The sequence below is a fragment of the Orcinus orca genome, chromosome 11, assembly GCF_937001465.1.
Source record: "Orcinus orca chromosome 11, mOrcOrc1.1, whole genome shotgun sequence".
Lineage (NCBI taxonomy): Eukaryota > Metazoa > Chordata > Mammalia > Artiodactyla > Delphinidae > Orcinus > Orcinus orca.
The window spans coordinates 81687758-81713403 of record NC_064569.1 but is presented as its reverse complement, the minus strand read 5'-3'; the positions used below and the strand labels follow the sequence as shown (position 1 = coordinate 81713403).

Below are 25646 nucleotides of genomic sequence, written 5' to 3'. Positions count from 1 at the left end.
CATTTCACTTCTGTAAGACTAGAGTATTCACACGCATACTGAGGAAAATTAAACATCTTTCTATCATGAATTTGATAAATGAAGTCTTCTTATGAGGGCCCATGGGACAGATAACTTGGACCCTCAATAACTGAAGCAGCTTCACCTTTCCAGAACAGTTTGTTTTTAACTCACGGATTCTATGAATTGTGTGTGAAACTGATCGTATTTTTCTTTTTGCTGCTAGGAAGTTATTTTTGGTCTACCTTTGGCACAGAAATTTAAATAATGTATTTTAAGTTAATAATCTTACCACTTGTCTTTACTTTTCCATTCCCTACTTATTTTTTTTCTTTATTTTTTACATCTTTATTGGAGTATAATTGCTTTACAATGGTGTGTTAGTTTCTGCCTTATAACAAAGTGAATTAGTTATACATATACATATGTTCCCATATCTCTTCCCTCTTCCTCTCCCTCCCTCCCACCTTCCCTATCCCACCCCTCTAGGTCCTCACAAAGCACCGAGCTGATCTCCCTGTACTATGTGGCTGCTTCCCTCTAGCTATCTATTTTACGTTTGGTAGTGTATATATGTCCATGCCACTCTCTCACTTTGTCACAGCTTACCCTTCCCCCTCCCCGTGTCTTCAATTCTCCACTACGTCTGTGCCTTTATTCCTGTCTTACCCCTAGGTTCTTCATGACATTTATTTTTTCTTAAATTCCATATATATGTGTTAGCATACGGTATTTGTCTTTCTCTTTCTGACTTACTTCACTCTGTATGACAGACTCTAGGTCCATCCACCTCATTACAAATAACTCAATTTCATTTCTTTTTATGGCTCAGTAATATTCTATTGTATATATGTGCCACATCTTCTTTATCCATTCATCTGATGATGGACACATAGGTTGTTTCCATCTCCTGGCTATTGTTCATAGAGCTACAATGAACATTTTGGTACATGACTCTTTTTGAATTATGGTTTTCTCAGGGTATATGCCCAGTAGTGGGATTGCTGGGTCATATGGTACTTCTATTTGTAGTTTTTTAAGTAACCTCCATACTGTTCTCCATAGTGGCTGTACCAATTCACATTGCCACCAGCAGTGCAAGAGTGTTCCCTTTTCTCCATACCCTCTCCAGCATTTATTGTTTCTAGATTTTTTGATGATGGCCATTCTTACTGGTGTAAGATCATATCTCATTGTAGTTTTGATTTGCATTTCTCTAATGATTAATGATGTTGAGCATTCTTTCATGTGTTTGTTGGCAGTCTGTATATCTTCTTTGGAGAAATGTCTATTTAGGTCTTCTGCCCATTTTTGGATTCGGTTGTTTGTTTTCTTGTTATTGAGCTGCATGAGCTGCTTCTTGTAAATTTTGGAGATTAATTCTTTGTCAATTGCTTCATTTGCAAATATTTTCTCCATTCTAAGGATTGTATTTTGGTCTTGTTTATGGTTTCCCTTGCTGTACAAAAGCTTTGCAGTTTCATTAGGTCCCATTTGTTTATTTTTGTTTTTATTTCCATTTCTCTATGAGGTGGGTCAAAAAGGATCTTGCTGTGATTTATGTCATAGAGTGTTCTGCCTATGTTTTCCTCCAGAAGTTTGATAGTTTCTGGCCTTACATTTAGGTCTTTAATCCATTTTGAGCTCATTTTTGTGTATGGTGTTAGGGAGTGATCTAATCTCATACTTTTAAATGTACCTGTCCAGTTTTCCCAGCACCACTTATTGAAGAGGCTGTCCTTTCTCCACGGTACATTCCTGCCTCCTTTATCAAAGATAAGGTGACTATATGTGTGTGGGTTTATCTATGGGCTTTCTATCCTGTTCCATTGATCTGTATTTCTGTTTTTGTACAAGTACCGTATTGTCTTGATTACTGTAGCTTTGTAGTATAGTCTGAAGTCAGGGAGCCTGATACCTCCAGCTCCGTTTTTCGTTCTCAAGATTGCTTTGGCTATTCGGGATCTTTTGTGTTTCCATACAAATTGTGAAATTTTTTGTTCTAGTTCTTTGAAAACTGCCAGTGATAGTTTGATAGGGATTGCATTGAATCTGTAGATTGCTTTGGGTAGTAGAGTCATTTTCACAATGTTAATTTTTCCAATCCAAGAACATGGTATATCTCTCCATCTATTTCTTTCATCCATAATTTCTTTCATCAGTGTCTTATAATTTTCTGCATACAGGTCTTTTGTCTCCTTAGGTAGGTTTATTCCTAGATATTGTATTCTTTTTGTTGCAGTGGTAAATGGGAATGTATTCTTGATTTCACTTTCAGATTATTCATCAGTAGTGTATAGTAATGCAAGAGATTTCTGTGCATTAATTTTGTATCCTGCTACTTTACCAAATTCATTGATTAGCTCTAGTAGTTTTCTGGTGGCATCTTTAGGATTCTCTATGTATAGTATCATGTCATCTGCAAACAGTGACAGCTTTACTTCTTTTCCGATTTGGGTTCCTTTTCTTTCCTTTTCTTCTCTGATTGCTGTGGCTAAAACTTCCAAAACTATATTGAATAAGAGTGGTGAGAGTGGGCAACCTTGTCTTGTTCCTGATCTTAGTGAAAATTCTTTCAGTTTTGAACCATTGAGGATGATGTTGGCTGTGGGTTTGTCATATATGGCCTTTATTAAGTTGAGGAAAGTTCCCTCTATGCCTACATTCTGGAGGGTTTTTATCATAAACGGGTGTTGAATTTTGTCGAAAGCTTTCTCTGCATCTATTGAGATGACCATATGGTTTTTCTCCTTCCATTTGTTAATATGGTGTTATCACATTGATTGATTTGCGTATATTGAAGAATACATTCCTGGAATAAACCCCACTTGATCATGATGTATGATCCTTTTAATGTGCTGTTGGATTCTGTTTGCTAATATTTTGTTGAGGATTTCTGCATCTATGTTCATCAGTGATATTGGCCTGTAGTTTTCATTCTTTGTGACATCCTTGTCTGGTTTTGGTATCAGGGTGATGGTGGCCTCGTAGAATGAGTTTGGGAGTGTACCTCCCTCTGCTATATTTTGGAAGAGTTTGAGAAGGATAGGTGTTAGCTCTTCTCTAAATGTTTGATAGAGTTCGCCTGTGAAGCCATCTGGTCCTGTGCTTCTGTTTCTTGGAAGATTTTTAATCACAGTCTCAATTTCAGTGCTTGTGATTGGTCTGTTCATATTTTCTGTTTCTTCCTGGTTCAGTCTTGGCAGGTTGCGCATTTCTAAGAATTCGTCCATTTCTTCCAGGTTTTCCATTTTATTGTCATAGAGTTGCTTGTAGTAATCTCTCATGATCTGTTGTATTTCTGCAGTGTTAGTTGTTACTTCTCCTTTTTCATTTCTAATTCTATTGGTTTGAGTCTTCTCCCTTTTTTTCTTGATGAGTCTGGCTGGTGGTTTATCAATTTTGTTTATCTTCTCAAATAACGAGCTTTTAGTTTTATTGATCTTTGCTATCGTTTCCTTCATTTCTTTTTCATTTATTTCTGATCTGATATTTATGATTTCTTTCCTTCTGCTAACTTTGAGGGTTTTTTGTTCTTTCTCTTATTGCTTTAGATGCAAGGTTAGGTTGTTTATTCGAGATGTTTCCTGTTTCTTAAGGTAGGATTGTATTGCTATAAACTTCCCTCTTAGAAATGCTTTTGCTGCATCCCATAGTTTTGGGTCGTCGTGTCTCCATTGTCATTTGTTTCTAGGTATGTTTTGATTTCCTCTTTGATTTCTTCAGTGATCACTTCATTATTGAGTAGTGTATTGTTTAGCCTCCATGTGTTTGTATTTTTTACAGATCTTTTCCTGTGATTGATATCTAGTCTCATAGTGTTGTGGTCGGAAAAGATACCTGATACAATTTCAATTTTCTTAAATTTACCAAGGCTTGACTTGTGACCCAGGATATTGTCTATCCTAGAGAATGTTCCATGAGCACTTGAGAAAAATGTGTATTCTGTTGTTTTTGGATGGAAAGTCCTATAAATATCAATTAAGTCCATCTTGTTTAATGTATCATTTAAAGCTTGTGTTTCCTTATTTATTTTCATTTTGGGTGATCTGTCCATTGGTGAAAGTGGGGTGTTAATGTCCCCTACTATGAATGTGTTACTGTCGATTTCCCCTTTTATGACTGTTAGTATTTGCCTTATGTATTGAGGTGCTGCTATGTTGGGTGCATAAATATTTACAATTGTCATATCTTCTTCTTGGATCGATCCCTTGAGCTTTATGTAGTGTCCTTCTTTGTCTCTTGTAATAATCTTTGTTTTAAAGTCTATTTTGTCTGATACAAGAATTGCTACTCCAGCTTTATTTTGGTTTCCATTTGCATGGAATATCTTTTTCCATCCCCTTACTTTCAGTCTGTATGTGTGTCTAGGTCTGAAGTGGGTCTCTTGTAGACAGCATATATAAGGGTCTTGTTTTTGTATCCATTCAGCCAGTCTGTGTCTTTTGGTGGGAGCATTTAATCCATTTACACTTAAGGTAATTATCAATATGTATGTTCCTATTCTGATTTTCTTAATTGTTTTGGGTTTGTTATTATAGGTCTTTTCCTTCTTTTGTGTTTCTTGCCTAGCATTTGTTGTAAAGCTGGTTTGGTGGTGCTGAAGTCTCTCAGCTTTTGCTTGTCTGTAAAGGTTTTAATTTCTGCATCAAATCTGAATGAGATCCTTGCTGGGTAGAGTAATCTTAGTTGTATGTTTTTCTCCTTCATTACTTTAAATATGTCCTGCTAGTCACTTCTGGCTTGCAGAGTTTCTGCTGAAAGATCAGTTGTTAACCTTATGGGGATTCCCCTGTGTGTTATTTGTTGTTTTTCCCTTGCTGTTTTTAATATGTTTTCTTTGTATTTAATTTTTGACAGTTTGATTAATATGTGTCTTGGCGTGTTTCTCCTTGGATTTATCCTGTATGGGAGTCTCTGTGCTTCCTGGGCTTGATTAAGTATTTCCTTTTCCATATTAGGGAAGTTTTCAACTATAATCTCTTCAAATATTTTCTCAGTCCCTTTCTTTTTCTCTTCTTCTTCTGGAACCCCAATAATTTGAATGTTGGTGCATTTAATGTTGTCCCAGAGGTCTCTGAGACTGTCCTCAGTTCTTTTCATTCTTTTTTCTTTATTCTGCTCTGCAGTAGTTATTTCCACTGTTTTATCTTCCCGGTCACTTATCCGTTCTTCTGTCTCAGTTATTCTGCTATTGATCCCTTGTAGAGTATTTTTAATTTCATTTATTGTGTTGTTCATCGTTGCTTGTTTCATCTTTAGTTCTTCTAGGTCCTTTTTAATGTTTCTTGCATTTTCTTTATTCTATTTCCAAGATTTTGGATCATCTTTACTATCATTATTCTGAATTCTTTTTCAGGTAGACTGCCTATTTCCTCTTCATTTGTTAGGTCTGGTGGGTTTTTATCTTGCTCCTTCATCTGCTGTGTGTTTTTCGGTCTTCTCATTTTGCTTATCTTACTGTGTTTGGGGTCTCCTTTTTGCAGGCTGCTGGTTCGTAGTTCCCATTTTTGGTGTCTGTCCCCAGTGGCTAAAGTTGGTTCAGTGGGTTGTGTAGGTTTCATGGTGGAGGGGACTAATGCCTGTGTTCTGGTGGATGAGGCTGGATCTTGTCTTTCTGGTGGGCAGGTCTACATCTGGTGGTGTGTTTTGTGGTGTCTGTGGACTTATTATGATTTTAGGTAGCCTCTCTGCTAATGGGTGGGGTTGTGTTCCTGTCTTGCTAGTTGTTTAGCCTAGAGTGTCCAGCACTGTAGCTTGCTGGTCATTGAGTGAAGCTATGTGTTGGTGTTGAGATGGAGATCTCTGGGAGATTTTCACCATTTGATATTACGTGGAGCTGGGAGGTCTCTTGTGGACCAGTGTCCTGAAGTTGGCTCTCCCACCTCAGAGGCACAGCAATGACTGCTAACTGCAGCACCAAGAGCCTTTCATCTACACGGCTCAGAATAAAAGGGAGAAAAAGAAGGAAGGGAGGGAGGGAGGGAGGGAGGGAGGAAGGAAGGAAGGGGAAAGAAAGAAAGAGAGAGGAATAAAAGAAAGAAAGAAAGAGAAAGGAAAGAAAAAAGAGAAAGAAAGGAAAGAAAGAAAGAAAGAGAAAGGAAAGAAAGAAAGGAAAGAAAGAAAGAGAAGGGAAAGAAAGAAAGAGAAGGGAAAGAAAGAAAGAAAGAGGATAAAGGAAAATAAGGTAAAATAAAATAAAGTTACTAAAATAAAAAAAATTTTTTAAGTAAAAAAAAAATGGACGGATAGAACCCTAGGACAAATGGTGAAAGCAAAGCTATACAGACAAAATCTCAGACAGAAGCATACACATACACACTCACAAAAAGAGGAAAAGGGGAAAAAATCATAAATCTTGCTCTCAAAGTCCACCTCCTGAATTTGGGATGATTCGTTGTCTTTTCAGGTATTCCACAGATGCAGGGTACGTCAAGTTGATTGTGGAGCTTTAATCTGCTGCTCCTGAGGCTGCTGGGAGAGATTTCCCTTTGTCTTCTTTGTTCGCACAGCTCCCGGGGTTCAGCTTTGGATTTGGTCCCGCCTCTGCGTGTACGTCACCTGAGGGTGTCTGTTCTTTGCTCAGACAGGACGGGGTTAAAGGAGCTGCTGATTCGGGGGCTCTGGCTCACTCAGGCCGGGGGCAGGGAGGGGTATGGAGTGCGGGGTGAACCTGCAGCGGCAGAGGCCTGCGTGACGTTGCACCAGCGTGAGGCGCGCTGTGTGTTCTCCCGGGGAAGTTGTCCCTGGATCCCGGGACCCTGGCGGTGGCGGGCTGCACAGGCTCCCCGGAAGAGGGGGTGTGGAGAGTGGCCTGTGCTCACACACAGTCTTCTTGGTGGTGGCCGCAGCAGCCTTAGCGTCTCATGCCCGACTCTGGGGTCCGCGCTGTAAGCCGCGGCTTGTGCCTGTCTCTGGAGCTCCTTTAAGCAGCGCTCTTAATCCTCTCTCCTCGCATACCAGGAAACAAAGAGGGAAGAAAAAGTCTCTTGCCTCTTCGGCAGGTCCAGACTTTTCCCTGGACTCCCTCCCGGCTAGCCATGGTGCACTAACCCCCTGCAGGCCGTGTTCACGCTGCCAGTGCCATTCCTCTCCGTGCGCTCCGACCGCAGCCCGAGACTCAGCTCCCAGCCCCGCCCGTCCCAGCGGGTGAGCAAACAAGCCTCTCGGGCTGGTGAGTGCCGGTCGGCACCGATCCTCTGTGCGGGAATCTCTCCGCTTTTCCCTCCGCACTCCTGTTGCTGTGCTCTCCGCCGCGGCACCGAAGCTTTCCCCCTCCGCCACCCACAGTCTCCACCCGCGAAGGGGCTTCCTGGTGTGTGGAAACCTTTCCTCCTTCACATCTCCCTCCCACTGGTGCAGGTCGTGTCCCTGTTCTTTTGTCTCTGTTTATTCTTTTTTCTTTTGCCCTAACCAGGTACGTAGGGAGTTTCTTGTCTTTTGGGAGGTTTGAGGTCTTCTACCAGCATTCAGTAGGTGTTCTGTAGGAGTTGTTCCACGTGTAGATGTATTTCTGATGTATCTGTGGGGAGGAAGGTGATCTCCGTGTCTTACTCTTCCGCCATCTTCCCTCTCTCTCCCCTACTTATTTTTTTAATCTGATTATACCACGTGCATGTTTTCTCCTATTCTTTTGAGAGCTAGGTAATGTAAAATAAACAAAATAGTTACCATGAGCGCCAATTCACTTAAGTAGTTCCACTAGGAACTTTTATTTTTAAAGATATTTTATGGGTGTTTATTGAAATTAAAGAAATTTGTTTTGAACTTGAGTATTTATAGCTCTGTAAGCCACCTCAAATTCTTTTTTGGAGCAAGACCAAGGCATAAATAAATGTAAATATAAATATAAACATAAATATATTTCCTTTGCTATAATTTTAGTTTCAAAATTGTCTTCTAGTAGTAACGTGTTAATGGGGTCTTCTCTATTTACCTTTCCAGTTATTTAAGGGCCTAATTTTAATGAAGAATGTACAAAACTTCAGGCTTTTGTCACTACTTGAGAAATGGCTTGAGTCACTTTAAATGCCATGACTGTTTCTTCATCACAGTTGTCCATTATATAATAAATGTATAGCTATGTACACACTCAGACACACTCCAAATATCTGAGTTATGCATCATCAGATTTATATCACGGCATGTTTTTCCATGTTACCAAAAAATATATATAAAAGTATAGACAAGACAGGGCTTTCCTGGTGGCACAGTGGTTAAGAATCTGCCTGCCAATGCAGGGGACACGGGTTTGAGCCCTGCTCCAGGAAGATCCCACATGCCGTGGAGCACCTAAGCCTGTGTGCCGCAAGTACTGAAGCCCGCATGCCTAGAGCCTGTGCTCCGCAACAAGAGAAACCATTGCAGTGAGAAGCCCGCGCAGCATAACGAAGAGTAGCCCCTGCTCCCTGCTCGCCGCAGCTAGAGAAAGCCCACGCACACCAACAAAGACCCAACGCAGGCATAAATAAATAAATAAATATTTTAGAAAAGTATAGACAAGACAGCGTTATTGCAGTAGAAGATTGTCTATAAAAATGAAAATTGGGAAAATTAAGGTGAGGTACATGTACTGTAAATATCTTATTTTAAGAGTAAATATTAAAAGTTTATTATTGCTTTAACATTGTACAAAGTGACAATAATGACCGGTAATTGAGAGTGACATGTCTGAGTAGTGCTACAAAGTTATAATTTTTATTTGTTCTTTTTTCATAGGTTCAGATCATAAAGCTGTAATTCATTCTAAATCCTCTCCTGAGATTACTCTGAGATTTGAAAGTGGGCCTGGTGCTGTAATACACTCTTTGCTTGCAGAAAAGAATGGCTTTCTGCAGTGCCATATAGAAAACTTTAGCACTGAGTTTCTTATATCTTCTCTTATGAATATTCAACATTTTTTGGAAGATGAAACTGTTGCAACAGTGATGCCAATGAAGATACAAGTTTCTAACACAAAAATAAATTTAAAAGTATGTTAACAAATATTTTTATATTTTCATGTTATAAATGTTCACTTTGCCTACCTGGACTTTGATTCATGTCTAGAAATATGAACTGGTTGGTCTTTGTGGTGATGGTGTAGAGATTTTTCATAGAAATTAGAAAATATCAAAATAAAATGAGCAGTTTTCTCACTGTATGAACTAAAGCATGTTAAAGATATATTTCAAACTCATTAAGAATATTATTGGCTGACGTAATGTTTAAGAAAATGATTAATTGAAGATGATTAATTTTATCTTTTACTTTAATAACAACATGCCAATACTATTTATCTTTCCTGTAGGATGACAGTCCTCGTAGTAATACAGTATCCTTTGAACCAGCTCCTGTAACTGTTCATATTGATCATCTTGTGGTAGAGAGAAATGATGATGGCTCTTTTCATATCAGAGGTACATATGAAAACAGTTTAAGTGAACATTTAACTGAAATATGTCATTATTAGTATGCTGATTGTTTTTTTTTCACTCATACTTTTTATATACTATTTTATATGTGTATGCATATGTAGTAGTAGATGATTTAGGGACACTGTGAGTACATTGTGATAAAATATCATCCATGTATGAACCTCTAGCTCAGGAATAACTCATCTATAATTGATTTAGTATCTGTTCTACAAAGGTGTTTTGAATGAAGTCCTTCCAGGGTTATCTCAATCTTCTCCTTTTCAATGAACCCTTCTCTATAACTTGATGTGACTTCTTAAAATTCTTGAGTACTTATTCTCCATACCTTAGTTACTTATAGTATATTGCTATGTATTTAGTTCTGTTTCAGTGCTTGTATCTCCATTCTAGCAAGATTTCTAAGGTCTCTAATGTAAGGACTGTGTCTTCTAAGGTAGTGTGGAGTAGTGGAAAGAGCTTGAGTTGGTAGACCTAGGTATTCTAGTCCTCACTTTGTTAGTAGCTACTTGAGGGTGAAATGTAAGGGACTGATAAGAGACAAACCAGAAAAATCTGTAGCCAGAAACCATGAAAGAGAAGACTATTGCTGAGGTAGAAGCAGTTTGTGGGGCACTCTTGACTGAAGAGTCCTTCCTCTCTGGAGCTGGGGAACAGCTACAGCAAACATAGAAGTCAGGCCAACGAAGATCAAATGTCATCTTTGGGGTTCCCTGGTGGCGCAGTGGTTGAGAATCCGCCTGCTAATGCAGGGGACACGGGTTCGAGCCCTGGTCTGGGAGGATCCCACATGCCGCGGAGCAACTAGGCCCGTGAGCCACAACTGCTGAGCCTGCGCGTCTGGAGCCTGTGCTCCGCAACAAGAGAGGCCATGACAGTGAGAGGCCTGCGCACCGCGATGAAGACTGGCCCCCGCTTGCCACAACTAGAGAAAGCCCTCGCACAGACCCAACACAGCCAAAAATAAAAATTAATTAAAAAAAAATGTCATCTTCATTACTGATAAAAGCTCAGGTGAAGATAGCTCAGGTGTGAGAAGTTAGGTTTGTTATATGGCTCTTGCTCCCAGATGCTTTATATCCCAAAACTGCAGGTCTGTCTTACACAAAACCAGAACAGAGTGTTCCAGTGCTTCAGAGTGCTGAAGAAAAGTTGAGACTTTTAAAGAATTATAATTAATATCCTCAGACAGATGATAGGATTTTGAACTCAAAACAAGAACAAGCTTTTATGGAAAATAACCAGTTAGAAATCCTTGAAAATTAAAAGCCTGATTTTTGAAGTAAAAAATAGTAGGTCACCTAAAATCTATCAGCTCTACCTTCAAGAGATATCCAGAGTCAGACCTGAATCATACAGTATGTAGCTGTCTCAGATTGGCTTCTTTTTTTTTTTGAGGTACGCGGGCCTCTCACTGTTGTGGCCTCTCCTGTTGCAGAGCACAGGCTCCGGATGCGTAGGCTCAGTGGCCATGGCTCACGGGCCCAGCCACTCCGCGGCATGTGGGATCTTCCCGGACCGGGGCACGAACCCGTGTCCCCTGCATCGGCAGGCGGACTCTCAACCACTGCGCCACCAGGGAAGCCCTCAGATTGGCTTCTTTCACTTAGTTATATGATTTAAGGTTTCTCCATGTCTTTTCAAGGCTTAATAGCTCATTTCCTTTTAGAGCCAAATAATATTCCATTGTCTGAATGTTCCACAGTTTATTTCACCTACTGAAGGGCATCTTGGTTGCTTCCATATTTTGGCAGTTATGAATAAAACTGCTGTACACATTCACATGCAGGTGTTTGTGTAGACATAAGTTTTCAGCTCCTTTGGGTAAATACCAAGGAGTGTGATTGCTGGATCTTATGGTTAAGAGTACATTTAGTTTTGTAAGAAAATGGCTGTACTATTTTACATTCTTACCAGCTGTGGATGAGATTTCTTGTTGGTCTATGTTCTCACTAACATTTGGTGTTGTCAATGTTCTGGATTTTGGCCATTCTAAGTAGGTGTGTAGTGGTATGCTGTTGTTTTAATTTGCATTTCCCTGATGACATATGATGTACACATCTTTTCGTATGCTGATTTGCCATCTATATATCTTCTTTTGTGAGGTGCCTCTTAAAGTCTTTGGCCTCAGAGAGAGATTTCATATTGATAAAAGATCCCCCAAAACATACCTCAGTCATAAACCTTTATCCATCTAACAACATAACTGAAAAATATAAAGCAAACCTATTTGAAGTAAAGAGAAATGGAATCATATCATATTGAGATGCTACAATCATAGAGAAACTTTTACATGCCTCTCAGAGTACAAGTATAGATACATAAATATAAATATGTGTGTGTGTGTATGTGTATGTATATATATATATATTTGAATTCAACAAATGGGTAATTTCAAATACCCATAAAACTTCTCTATTAATTCAGTCTTAAAGAAAATATCAACAGATTCCAAAACATGAAGTTCATGCAGACCATTTCTCTGATATCAGTGCAATAAAGTTTGTCATTGACATAAAAATGTACCAGAAAATAAAATATTTTTAAATTAATTAATTAATTTTATTTTTGGCTGCGTTGGGTCTTTGTTGCGGTGTGGGGGCTACTCTTCGTTGCAGTGCGTGAGCTTCTCGTTGCAGAGCACGGGCTCTAAGCACACGGGCTTCAGTAGTTGTGACACACAGGCTCAGTAGTTGTGGCACACGGGCTTAGTTGCTCCGCAGTATGTGGGATCTTCCCAGACCAGGGCTCTAACCTGTGTCCCCTTCATTGGCAGGTGGATTCTTAACCACTGCGCCACCAGGGAAGTCCCAAATAAAATATCTATACTTGACAAAATTTAAAACAATCCTTGCTCTAACTGTTGGGGATTTATTGGCAACTGAGTGAGATTAATTACTATTTGCTAAAGAAAACAAAAACAAATATTTGTTTTAAATGAGAGGTTTATAATATCTAAAGAAAAATATCCACTTGCATACACATAATGGAGAAATAAAGAATTAAATAAACATCAATTTAATGAGTAAAAACTAATTTAAAATCAAGGTGCTTTGAAAAAATTTTCTCTGTATTTTCCCCTATATTTCTTATCTATATTTTACAATTAGTGAAATATCAATACATATTTTACCAATTGTGAACTGTATTTTAATGTAGTAGCTAAGGCAAAAGTGAATCACTGATACAGCAAGGGCATATATTTGCAAGATCATTTCAGTATGGAAACTCCATTTGGATTTGTCTTTAAAGTTGTATGGGTTAAAAAAAAAAAATCACATATGAGGCACTTCCCTGGCGGTCCATTGGTTAAGACTCTGCGCTTCCATTGTAGGGGGCGCAGGTTCGATCCCTGGTCGGGGAACTAAGATCCCACATGCCCCGTGGTGTGGCCAAAAAAAAAAATCACATATTTATCTTTTCAGAATATGTCACATATTTATACACTTCATTTCTTACATTTTTGAAAACTCTTGCTCCTTATCAAATGTTTTACATTTTAGGAATATAATTTTTCTTATTTCATGTTTTTACAGTGACACTTGGATCTTTTCAGCAAAGCCATTTAGGTAGTGATGAAATGTTAGAGAAAAGCATATCCTAGATTTTCTTTAAGTGGGCATCAAAACTCAGGGTATTATTTAAATTTAGCAGCAGTACTCATGTATATAAAATTTTTTTTTTAAGCATTACTTTTTAAAAAAAAATATTTATTTATTTTTGGCTGTGTTGGGTCTTTGTTGCTGCGCACAGGCTTTCTCTAGTTGTGGCCAGTGGGGGCTACTCTTTGTTGCTGTGCACAGGCATCTCATTGCAGTGGCTTCTCTTGTTGCAGACCGTGGGCTCTAGGTGTACAGCCTTCAGTAGCTGTGGCACGCAGGCTCAGTAGTTGTGGCTCGCAGGCTCTAGAGCACAGGCTCAGTAGTTATGGCGCACGGGCCTAGTTGGTCTGCGGCATGTGGGATTTTCCTGGACCAGAGCTTGAACCCGTGTCCCCTGCATTGGCAGGCAGATTCTTAACCACTGTGCCACCAGGGAAGTCCTGTAAATTGTTGATGTACCTTTCAAAAGCTCATTGAGACGATGGAAAAGTTTGTTGTGTTATTCAGGATATTAGCAATTGTACAAAATTTAAGACAATTTATTTTAAAATAGTTTTCCATTGTCTCTGGAAAGAACAACATGTTTTAAGCATAAGCAAGTATGCTTTGTTTTATACAGAGTGTCTCATGTTTTATTTCAGTGTATTCCTAAGCGCAATATCATGAAGCAGATTACATTATGTTATTTTTCTTATCATGTGGAAATGAATTGCATGAGGGTCTTTGGTGTATGATGTACGTAATGTAACACATAGTCTAATGTATCGCACATAAAGCTTGTATGATAATGTATCATAAATACTACTCAAATTAATATATTAGCCATGATAAACAAGTATTTAACAATTTTATTTGCTTCTTAGAATTTTGAAGCACTTTGGGTAAATAATTTGAATGGCCCTACTTTCTCAAATAGCTCTTTAAGAAATTTTCAAGTATGGGCATTCCCTGGTGGTCTATTGATTAGGATTCGGTGCTTTCACTGCGTGGCCCAGGTTCAATCCCTGGTTGGGGAACTGAGATCCTGCAAGCCACGTGGCACAGCCAAAAAAGAAAAATAAGGAAAGAAATTTTGAGGTATGCTGATTTTTTCTCCCTTAAAACAAATTTATTTAGCCAACAGGAGCATTCAGAATAATCTGACTAGTAGGTGTTTCAAAAATTAGTTTTAGGTGTTTGTTGCTGTGATAATAGCAGCTTACCTAATATTTTTCTTTACTCCTTCCTGTTCTTTTAGTGTACTATGAGGTATACTTGCAGCTGCTCTGGATGTGATTAAATAAAGTTCATCATGAAGGAATAGGTGTTTTTTTGTTTTTATTTATTTATTGCCACTTATCATAGTACTCCACACTTCTTGGGAAAGACTAGTTTTTCAGTAAAGAGAAAGTTAAAATAATTTTTCAGAAAATTACAAAGGTATACTACAATTTCTTGTTGCTCCAGTGAAATATGACTAATTGAGTAACTTAATAACACTATTATAAGAGAAAAAGATAGAAAATGTTTGTTGTGTATGTGTTTGGGGGTGTGTGTGTGTGTGTGTGTGTGTGTGTATATATGTGTGTATGTATATATATATATATATATATATATATATAGTATGTGTGTATATCCTATGCCATGTGCTGTTAATTAATTTTAATAGTAGTGTCCTGTCTCTCAACATGTCTTGCACCCAACACACCTAGGACCTGGCATACTCCCATCTGAGAGAGTGCCCATTGTGGCATTGACTCCCAGCAAAAGTGTTGTGAGGGAGTACCTCCCAATAGATTATATTGGAATGTTGGGGGTAGGATGGGGCATTGTATATTTAACGGTCCGTGATGAACAACTCTTTGCCATATACAGCCTTAGAATCATTGCCATAATACTTCCTCACTGGGAATGAGGGAAGAATTTTTAAATTACTAAACCTAAGGAGTAGTGTAAAACCTAAACTCGGAAGAGTGCCTGTATGACACTCAGAGAAGACAAATGAATAGACATCTTCTGTCTGAATAAACAGAGAACTGTTAAAACCTCGATTTAGAGTCAAGTATTTATTGAACACCTGCTGTGGTACTAACAGCAGTTAATATTTGAATAATGCTTTCCAGTTTGTTAAGTTCTTTTACATTAAATATTGACTCACTTAATTCTTACCATAACCCTTTGAGATAATTAAGGCAAGTATTCTTATCATCTCCTTTTTGCAAATGAAGAAATTAAAGTTTAGATAAGTTGAATGGCTTGTCCAAGGTACAAGATCTAGAAAGTAACTAGCAGAGCCTATGCGAGGGGAAAAGTGTACATTGTCGTAAGGTGCACATTTCATCCATGAGGGGCATGGATTTGTTCATCAAAATTTGTCTTAAAAACTAGAAAGAAGGGCTTCCCTGGTGGCGCAGTGGTTGAGAGTCCGCCTGCCGATGCAGGGGACACGGATTCGTGCCCCGGTCCGGGAGGATCCCACGTGCCGCGAAGCGGCTAGGCCCGTGAGCCATGGCCGCTGAGCCTGCGCGTCCAGAGCCTGTGCTCCGCAACGGGAGAGGCCACAACAGTGAGAGGCCCGCGTACCGCAAAAAAAAAAAAACAAGAAAGAAGCTTGAAAGCTCTAGAAAGAGCTAGAAAGAAGCTCTTTTAAAGTAAATAAAAGGAAATATGTCTTTCTATAGTAATAGACTCCAATTACCCTTGTCAGTTACAGGTTCTCTCCTTTCCTATCCCTTTCCAGTCCCTCCCATCTTTACACTTGCTTCTTCCTGCCTCTTCCTCCTCATTCCTCCCCTTCTTATCTCTTCCTTTTCCCTTCCTACCTGCTTCTCCCTACTTATCTTTCCCTCTTTTTTTTTCCTAATTGAAGTATTGTTGATTCACAATATTATATTAGTTTCAGGTGTACAGTATAGTGATTCAATATTTTTATAGATTATACTCCATTAAAAGTTATTACAAGATAATGCCTATACTTCTCTGTGCTATACAATATATCCTTGTTGTTTATCTATTTTAATCTATTTTATACCTAGTAGTTTGTATCTCTTGGTCTCATATTCCTCATTTGCCCCTCCCTGCTTTCTTCTCCCTTTTGGTAACCACTGGTTTGTTTTCTGTATCTGTGAGTCTGTTTCTGTTCAGAGCAGCACTCTTTACAGTAGCCAAGATATGGAAGCAACCCAAATGGATAAAGAAGATATGAGATAGATATATATATATATAAACACACACACTGTGGAATATTACTCAACCATAAAAAAGAATGAATTCTGCCATTTACAGCAACATGAGTGTACCTAGAGAATATTAAGCTTAGCGAAATAAGTCAGACAGAGAAAAAGAAATACTAATGATTTCACTTATATGTGGAATCTAAAATTTAGGTACTACAAATGAGTGTATATGCAAAGCAGACTCACAGTTAACTCTCCGTCTTTATCTCCAGTTACAGCTACATCCCTCTTCCTCTTTTCCCATCCTCACTCCTCTGTCTCCTCCACTCTCTAGCTCTCTCTCCTCCCTCCTCCTCTATTTCATTCCTTCTTTTTCTCTTCCCATATTTCTTCCTCTTCTCTTCTTTCCCTCTCCTTCCCTTTTCTCTCCTCATTCCACCTGCTAGTGATCGAAATAAAATGGGTTTCAGAATTGTTTGGTCAGTGGTTTTTTCTTTATTCTTAGGATCCCATGAGTAGTGAGATATAGGCTAAATAAAATGGGTCTTGGGCCCTCTATTTTTCTCACTACAGCCTATGTAACTCAGCTTTTTTTTTTTTTTAGTTCATATTAGCATTCTATGTCAGATTTCATTTAAAAGAAGAGTTTTGCTCCTCTACAAGTTTGAAAAACAAAAGTATGTTATAAATTTGTAATCAAGTAGAATTTTAGCGGTGTTATTAATTTTTTGAGGTTGAAAGAGTGGAGAAGTTGGCTTTTCCATGGCATAGTACTTTAGAATTTCTCTTACAGTCACTGCCAAGCTGAATTGTATGCTAGTCTGAACCAGTACAACAGTTTTTGTAGTTTTTTTCCTACATTTTTTAGTAGTACTAAAACATAATCAGTACAGGACAATATTATAAAAAGTAGTTTCTGATTTGAGACCACTGTAATATAATGAACCCAAGAAGAAACCAAAACTCAACTTGATGTCATTTATCCATGTTGATGGAACTATTCCATTTTTATATATACAGAATAGGGGTAAAGTTGATGGAACCATTATGGAGGGTAATTTGGCAATATGAACAAAAGCTTTAAAAAATATTTTTGTTCTTTGACTTAGCTAACCCCTTCTGGAAATCTTTTTTTTTTTTTTTTTTGCGGTACGCGGGCCTCTCACTGTTGTGGCCTCTCCCGTTGCGGAGCACAGGCTCCGGACGTGCAGGCTCAGTGGCCACGGCTCACGGGCCCAGCCGCTCTGCGGCATGTGGGATCCTCCTGGACCGGGGCACGAACCGTGTCCCCTGCATCGGCAGGCGGACTCTCAACCACTGCGCCACCAGGGAAGCCCTGGAAATCTTTTTAAGGGGAAAAATTATTTTGAGCAGTATTACTCTTTTGTCTGCTCAGTGTAATTTGATATGGTGAACTGCCTTTCTATCATGACTGTTGCATGTGATTTTGGTGGACTTAGCAATCATATAACCCTATCACAAAAATGGAGATGGGACCCAGCAGGGCCAGTCAAAAGATTTCAGCCCTTGGGACACTGAGTGATACATGAATGGACTGTGACCCAAGCATTCTGAGTCTTTTTTTGTGAATTGAAAAGGACACTGAGAGAGAAGGGGTCACAGGCTGTAAAACTTACTTGTTTGGGGTCACCAGAGTCTACCTTTGCCATGATATGACTGAACTAACCCAGAAGAGAAGAAAAGTGGACCTGAGAAGTAGAGAGAGTCAGGTTCCTAAATTGACACTCCTGAGGACATCGTATGAATTTCAGTATCTGGCTATACCTGAAGCACCATCACTTGTTTTTGATTACTGATTTAATCTCTTTACCTGTTGTATTTGTGTCTATTTTGGTAGCTTGTGTCTTTGTAGGAATTTTTCTGTTTCGTCTAAGCTGTCTAATTTATTAGTATACAGTTCTTCACAGTATTCCTTTACAATTATTTTTATTTCTGTTAGGTTGATAGTAACGTCCCCTCTTCCATTTCTGATTCTAGTAATTTGTTTCCTTTTTTATTTTTTGGTCCATCTAACTAAGGTTTTATCAATTTTATTCATCCAACAGATGAGCTTTTGGTTTTGATTTTGTTCATCTTTTCAATGAATGAGCTTTTTTGTTTTATTGACTTTATTGTTTTTCTGTTTCATAATGTCTTCCTACTAATAGAGATACTCATTTTTAAATTAGTTTTTCACAAGAGAACTTAAGATTTATCAAGTATTTAGAAATGTTATCTGAGTATTTATTTGTTGTATTAGATTCTCAGATGCTTAACACTAGAAATGATTTGAAAGAAGATGTCGAAAGTGATTCAGTGCTGCTTACCAGTGGAAAGTGTGATCTGAAAAAACAACACAGTGTCACTCAAGCCACTCAGACGAGCCCAGAGGTTCCTTGGCCTTCTCAGTCAGTCAACTTTCCTGAGTGCTCCTTTGACTTTACTAGGGAACAGGTAATGGAAAAACTAGTTCATTTTCATTCAGTTTCAGCAATTAAATATTAAATAGTTAAGACATTATTTACTTATTTAACATTTGTTGAGTGCTTGTTATATGCCAGGCACTGTGTTAGATGCTGTTGATACAGTGTTGAGCAAGGTATGGACATCCCCAGCCTTCACAGAGTTTGTAGTCTGATGGAAGATAAAGGAGTAAGTGTGAGACAGTGCCAGTTTCTGGAATCCACGAAGGCTTCTTGGAAGATATATTCATTTTGATGTCTTATTTTTAAGTTGCAAAAGTATTGTTACGTTTCAGAACTTTGGAAAAATATTTTAAAACAACTCTAACATATTGTAACCTCCTACAGTGCTGTCAGTATTTTTAAATTTTTCCTCCCAGGCTCTTTCCAGAGCCTCCCAGGCTCTTTAGTAATTTTTCTAAACAATTACTATTCTAGTGTATATAACTGTATTTTTTTTACATAACATTGTTTAACAGATATCTTCCATATTACTACATATGCTTCATATATGTATTTTATTTGTTTTTTTAATTCAAGTATAGTCGATGCTTCATATTTATTGTTAGTGGCAGATTAATATGGGTGTGGACGTATTGTCATTTCTAAAGGTTCCTCTTAACATTTGTTAATATTTGAGTTGCTTTTTATTTTTTGCTGTTATCAAATTCTGTCCAGCAGAATTTTAATTCTCTATGATAGAACCACAGAATGAGTTCATTCATCTGTTTAACAGGATTTGTTGGATGTCAACTCTAAGCTAAGGATATAGAATTGTAACAGTATACCACTCCCTGTCTATTAAGAAACTCAAAGTTTAGTGGGAAAGACAGAAGCATGTAAACGGTAGTCAGAACATAGTGTTTCATGTGTTATATGTACTAGAGTTTGGGAAGTATAGTGAAATACCCAACTTGGTCTGTAAGGCAGGCATTCTTAAGCTGGTACTAAAAGGTCTGAGAACTCTTTGAAATTGAACGAATTTATTTTAATATATCTGTGTAAATGTGTTTTCCTTTGGAGAAAGTTTTATCACATCTTCCTGGTTAGGGGTTAGGGAATGGTTCTAAGAGGATAAAATGCTTGAACCGAGTCTTAATGAGGGGAGACCTATTGACATCTAGATGAAAATGTCTAATGAGATATTCAGAATGTGGGTCTGGTGCTCCAGAGAGAGGCTTGTGCTGCATCAGGCTATCTACAGTTATTGGAGCCACAGGAGTAGATGAGATCATCTAAGAGAGTGGCTCCAGTGATAAGAGAAGGTGACCAATTATGGAATTTAATAGAATATGAAAAATTTAAGGGTTATTAAACAGCTGAGGAAGAGATGAAAAGTCCATAGGTAGAGAGGGGTAAACAAGAAAGAACTGTAGCATAAAAGGCAAAAGAGGAGAGAGGCTTAGCAAGGAGTGGTGAGGCAGCAGCATCTTAAGAGAAATTGAAATTAAACAAAATCACTATTAGATTTGGAAATTAGAAGTTAATTAGTGTTTTGAATTGCTGGGTCAAAACTTACGGACATTTTTAAGTGCTTGGTATGTGTTTCCAAATAACTTCTCAAAGCAGTTTTCGGCTTAAGTGCATCCTCACCAGCACTGGGTAATTTTACTGACTCATGTGTCACACCTTTGATACTGTATAAATAGTTTGTGTTTTCTGAAAATGGTTAAGTTTTCTTATTTTCCAAATTTATCATTTCAGCTCATGGAAGAGAATGAATCTCTTAAACAGGAATTGGCTAAAGCTAAAACAGCTCTTGCAGAAGCTCACTTGGAAAAAGATGCTCTTCTCCATCATATAAAGAAGATGACAGTTGAATAGCAGGAGTGGCAGTCAGAAACTCAAATTATAGCTCTGGAGTATGGTGGTTATATTTATAATGTGATGTTTCCAGTTAGTGGAAGACTTTCCTTTTCATGAAAAGACAATAAAATGAAATAGAATGTGATGAAGTGGTGACTATTCCAAAGCCAGTTTAGAAAATACTAGGTACGGGCATTACAATCTTTTGGTTGTTTTGTGTTTTGGGGTTTAAACCCTCTTTTAAACTGGTGTGATATAAGGAAGTCAATGCATACTGTAAAATAATTACCTGCCTAATGAATAGAAGATGTCATTTCCTAATTTTGATATTACATTATAGGCATTTTTTAAAAAGAAAAGTTAAAATCTATGTGTTCCCACTATTTATCACTATTTGTTAATAATTTACTATTATTTACAAAGATTCAGATGCTTTTAGGGCTAATGTAAAATAAAAGGAGGCTTACATTTTAAATGTTATTAAAATTATGTACTTAAATCTATATTTAATTACTGTAAAAAAAAGTCCAATCAAATTAATAAATATCTAATGGCTCGGTTTGAAAATTCTAGAAAATCATCACCCTACTGCACTTATGAAGTAACTTGAAAATGTGAAAAAGAATCATTTTAAGTGATGGGTAAACTGTGTAAGTTGAAGCTATAATTTTCAACAAAGAAGATGGCACAAATGTTAAAATAAAAAGCATAAACTGTAAAAAAGCAAGACATTAGAGTATATGGCCAACTGATTTAAAAAGCATTATTTGTACATTCCTTTAAACATTTATTGTTAGAAGTAAAAGAGTAATTTAACTATCCTACTAAATTTAGCATTTGTAACTGTAAGAATTTTAACTAATACTATTTATATTAGTTCTTTACCTTCATCTTTCCTTTATTTAAGGAAGGGAATGTTTTCAGAGAATTTTCTTTTCACATACATAAAACAATTTCATACCATTCCTGTAGTATCACAACAGGTGGATGTTTGCACATGTCAAATTTATAATGCTAGTTTTGATTAAAGTTCTGTATGACTTATATATTATCTTCTATAATAAGAAAAACTGGTAAATTTTGAATTCTATTTTCTAGGGATTGTTAAGTTTGAAAGCAACATGAGAGAGAATCTCAATCATGCATTATGAAATAAAAGTTTATGAGTATTTAAGAAACAGAGGCTTTTAACAATTTGAAATATATTTCTTATAGAATTAAACTAAGTGGGGTCTATTTTAAAATTCACATTCTTAAACATAAATATATCCAAGATAGAACATGAACTAGCTGGACTGCTCTTTCTTTAAGATACTTGAAATTTTTCAACCACGTTCGGACACTTTATGGTGCTTTGCTTGTTTGGTATGACTTAAATAGCCATCCCTCTATCTAAGTACTTGGAAGGAAATACATCTTTCATTTTACATTAAGTGTTGGAGTGATTTTAGATTTTATTGAAAATGGTACTGGCTTTTTTTTTTTTTTCTATAATGTCCATTTTAACTAACATTATTTAAAATACAGGCCCTGTTTTGGGAGCTAAGGATACAGCAAAGAACAAGTTAAATTGTTATTATTTTACCTCAGAGTGTTTTAAAAATCCTGATAAACCATTTTAATCTAAGACTATTATATAGTTTTAGATTAAAAGCAAAGGTCTAATTAAATATTTTAAATGTATAGCTTATATCCTTAGTAGAGTACTTTTGATCTGTAGGTATATAGTCAACAAAAGCAGTCTCTATTATAGAAAACCTGGATTGATGGGACATTAACTTCTTCAGAGCTTGCAGTGTTTCTCAGACTTGAGCTATTTGCTCTATATGAATTTTAAATTTATGATATATTATAATTATTTAGTGTTATAGATGCTGAATGTTTTTCTTATTTTCAATTTATTTGGCTTTCTCAAGAAAATCATGTAAACAGTAGAGATGGTAATTAATGTGGATCTGAACATTCTGTATGCTTTGTTAGATTTTTTAAAATTTATAGTGATTACTATTTTTATAGAGATTTAAAATTAATAAAACACTTCCAAAACCATTATGTAATTCCCACAGCAAACCTGGGAGGTAGGTATTATTAACATTTTAAAAGTTAAATAGAAACCTTAAGGCTCAGAAAGAACAAGTGACTTGACGGAAATCACAATAACCTGCTCTTTTTACTTACATCCCAATTATATGCTTTTATTTTATCTTATTCCTTATTTCACAGATTTTTTCCTGATGTGGGGAAAGGAATCACTTGTTGGTCTTTTATCTGTTTTTCTTTTAAACATAAATAATAATACTTTTAAAGTGTGTGTGTGTGTATGATGTGTGTATTACTCAAACTATTTAAAAGATACGGGGAGAATTTTTTTTAAGTTAACCCCAACCTTTTTAGCTGTGTGAGAAATACAGGAATCAACCTACCAGAGTTTTTAAATGACCACAAATTAGATATAAAGTTGCCATGTCTTTGCTAAATCCCTAGCAGAGATGTTAATCAGGGGAAGAAAATGATACTTGTGTTTTCCTTTTTAATTTTACATATGTGAAAAACATTTTCTTGGCATCTTGTATTTTTTTTCTTTTCTCATTTTATCCTAGAATTCAAAAGATCACCATGTGACACTAGTTGTAATGAAACATTATTTTTATTTAAGCCATGTAAGAATGGCTATATAGGATTGCAGGCAAATATATGTGAAAAAATTAACCAGAAACTCCTTTTGGATTTTTATTGTAGTTATTGTTATTCAGTACTTGTCAGTACAGGGGTTAAAACTTCCTCTTTATGTTTTTATTAACGTATCCAATCTAAGGTACCACCATCACCCTGGTTTCCAAGCTGGTAACCTAGAACTCCTCTTAGACACCTTCCTCTCCCTAACTGCAACCCCCCACCCCCAAATTAGTTCACTACTGCATCCTCTCATTTTACCTCGTAAATTTGTGTACTTCTCTTCACTTACCACCTTCCTAATCTAAGCTACCATCATCACTTTTTACCTGCATTACTGCAGTCGACTCGTAACTGGTCTTCCTAAGCTACTCTGGCCTTCCTGATTCATTTTTATAGGCAGGGAGAATTCTCTTTTTTGAAGTGCAGTTTTAATCAAGGCAACCCACCTACCCCAGTTTCACCTCTAGCTTAAAACACATTAATGGCATTTCATTGCTCTTATGATTAAAACAAAAATATGTTGCCTATGAGATTATGTATTAGGGCCACTATTTATATTATAATTATGAACGTTGAAAAAGTTAATGTCTCAAAACATTAAAACAATGACTGGCACATCACCTTGAAAAGCATTTAATAGAGGTTAGTTATTATTATTACTTCTTAGTTTCATTTTGCACCATGTTTTACTTTCTTTGTCTTCTACCCTCATTGCACTTTAACTATCTGGAATAAGTGAGAATCAAAGTGCCTCTTCCACCATAGGAACCTTTGTTCATTCTATTCCTTTGGCTTGAAGTACTTTCGTCGCTTAGTTAATTCCTGTTTGTCTTTTGGATCTCAGCTCATTCATCACTTCCTCAGGGAAGCATTCCCTAATTTCTTTCACCAGAATAAGACCCACTGTTATACATTATCACGTGAACACATACCACTACTTAGCACTGAACACCTTTGTAATTTTATATGTTTTTGATTAATGTAGACCCTCTACATTGTAAACTCCATGAGGACAGGAATTGTGTGTGTTTTTGTTGCCACTGTTCAACTTTGTATTCCTTGTGCCTCATACAGTGCCTGGCACATAGTAGGTTCTCAATAAATTTGTTGAAAGAATAAAATGAATGGATGAGGTATCAAAGATGTTTTTCAGGTATTGAGTTCTTCCCCTCAGTTGGATTGAGGGGAAATGGAACATAGGCATAAAAGTTGGAGGTGGTAGTTATTAAAAGTGGCAGACTACTTGAGTCCATAGGGAAAGAAAAAGATGGAGAATGGATAAATTTGCCATATTATGTCCTTCTGAATTTTAAATACCTGAAATTCTAGATGATTTATCACAAATCATCACAAAAGAGAAAATTAGCACATCGATTCATACAGGCACTGCAGTGCCAGAATGTCATCTGGCTTTGATTGTAACATATGGTGTTGCGGCTGTTGAGATCTGCCAGTCCTGTCAGCTAAACAGAATGGAAATAAGGCCAAAAAAGTAGTGGCTGAAATAGTTTTCAATTTTGAGAAATTGATACACAGGATCAGTTGTGCCTAATTCCTTAAGGTGTTAACAGTCTCATTTTACCTTGCACCCAGGGATGCTAAAGAGAATAAATTTTGAGCTATGTTTCAATTTCCTTTTAGAATAAAATACCCAAAGATGGAATTATGCAGGATATATATAGAAACATTAAAGAAGTAATGTTTTTAAACACTGATTTCTTCATTAAATTATAATACTTGACATTTAAAAAAATTTTTGCTGCTTTTTTGAGAAGTACAAAAATTAAGGTAACGTGAAGCAAAAACGTAAGCATGATGATTTTTATAAACCATTAGATATTAACTAATAGATCATTGTACACTGGAGGGAAATTCATGTTAATGTTACAGTATTGAAATTCAATATAAGTGCTGCCCACACTACTGGACTGGTAGGTCTGAGGATTTGAAACTCTTTTACGAGAAAAATTTTAAGACATATGAAATCAACTAAATGTCTTTTTTTTCTATTTGTATAGTATGATAGTTTTTTCTAGTCTTAGGAAAAAAAAATGTATCACTACATCACCAAGAGGAGTAATCAGGGTTTTAAAAGATTTTGAAACCATTTAGATTAAAAGGCAATAGTAAATAATTTATACATTAGGTTTTATTTTCACTTTGCTTGTGTCACCAATCAAAAGTCAATTCATTCTTTCCAATAACTTATATTAAGCTGATTGAATGGTAAGTAAAATTTCTCATTCTTGACTTTAATTCTTCACTTTTATGTGAAGACATATTTGATTGTTTAGGTGAAGAAATATACCTGAGCGTTTTGGAGTTTAAGAGAGTACAGTGAGGTGATTAACCCTCTTCTTGCAACCACTTAGGAGAATTGTTTTATTGATGTAACAAAAAACTCAAATACTGAATTACAACCATCAAGACTGAGAATTTTAAAAATAAAAGAGAGACCTTCAAGATGGCAGAGGAGTAAGACATGGAGATCACCTTCCTCCCCACAAATACATCAGAAATACATCTACATTT

The 25646-nt window shown here is 36.8% G+C and overlaps 1 protein-coding gene across 10 annotated transcripts in view; it reads left to right on the top strand.

Moving 5' to 3' along the window:
• The window catches only part of BLTP3B (bridge-like lipid transfer protein family member 3B), a 104089-nt gene extending 81340 nt beyond the window's left edge, over positions 1-22749 (top strand). For all 10 annotated transcript variants that reach the window (XM_033427660.2, XM_004269492.3, XM_033427665.2 and 7 more), the window contains 4 exons: positions 8719-8972; positions 9290-9398; positions 18431-18624; positions 20337-22749. In XM_033427660.2, the coding sequence (XP_033283551.1) occupies positions 8719-8972; positions 9290-9398; positions 18431-18624; positions 20337-20456 (677 nt within the window). In that variant the 3' untranslated portion in view covers positions 20457-22749. The remainder of the gene's footprint in view (positions 1-8718; positions 8973-9289; positions 9399-18430; positions 18625-20336) is intronic.
• The last annotated feature ends 2897 nt before the right edge of the window (positions 22750-25646 follow it).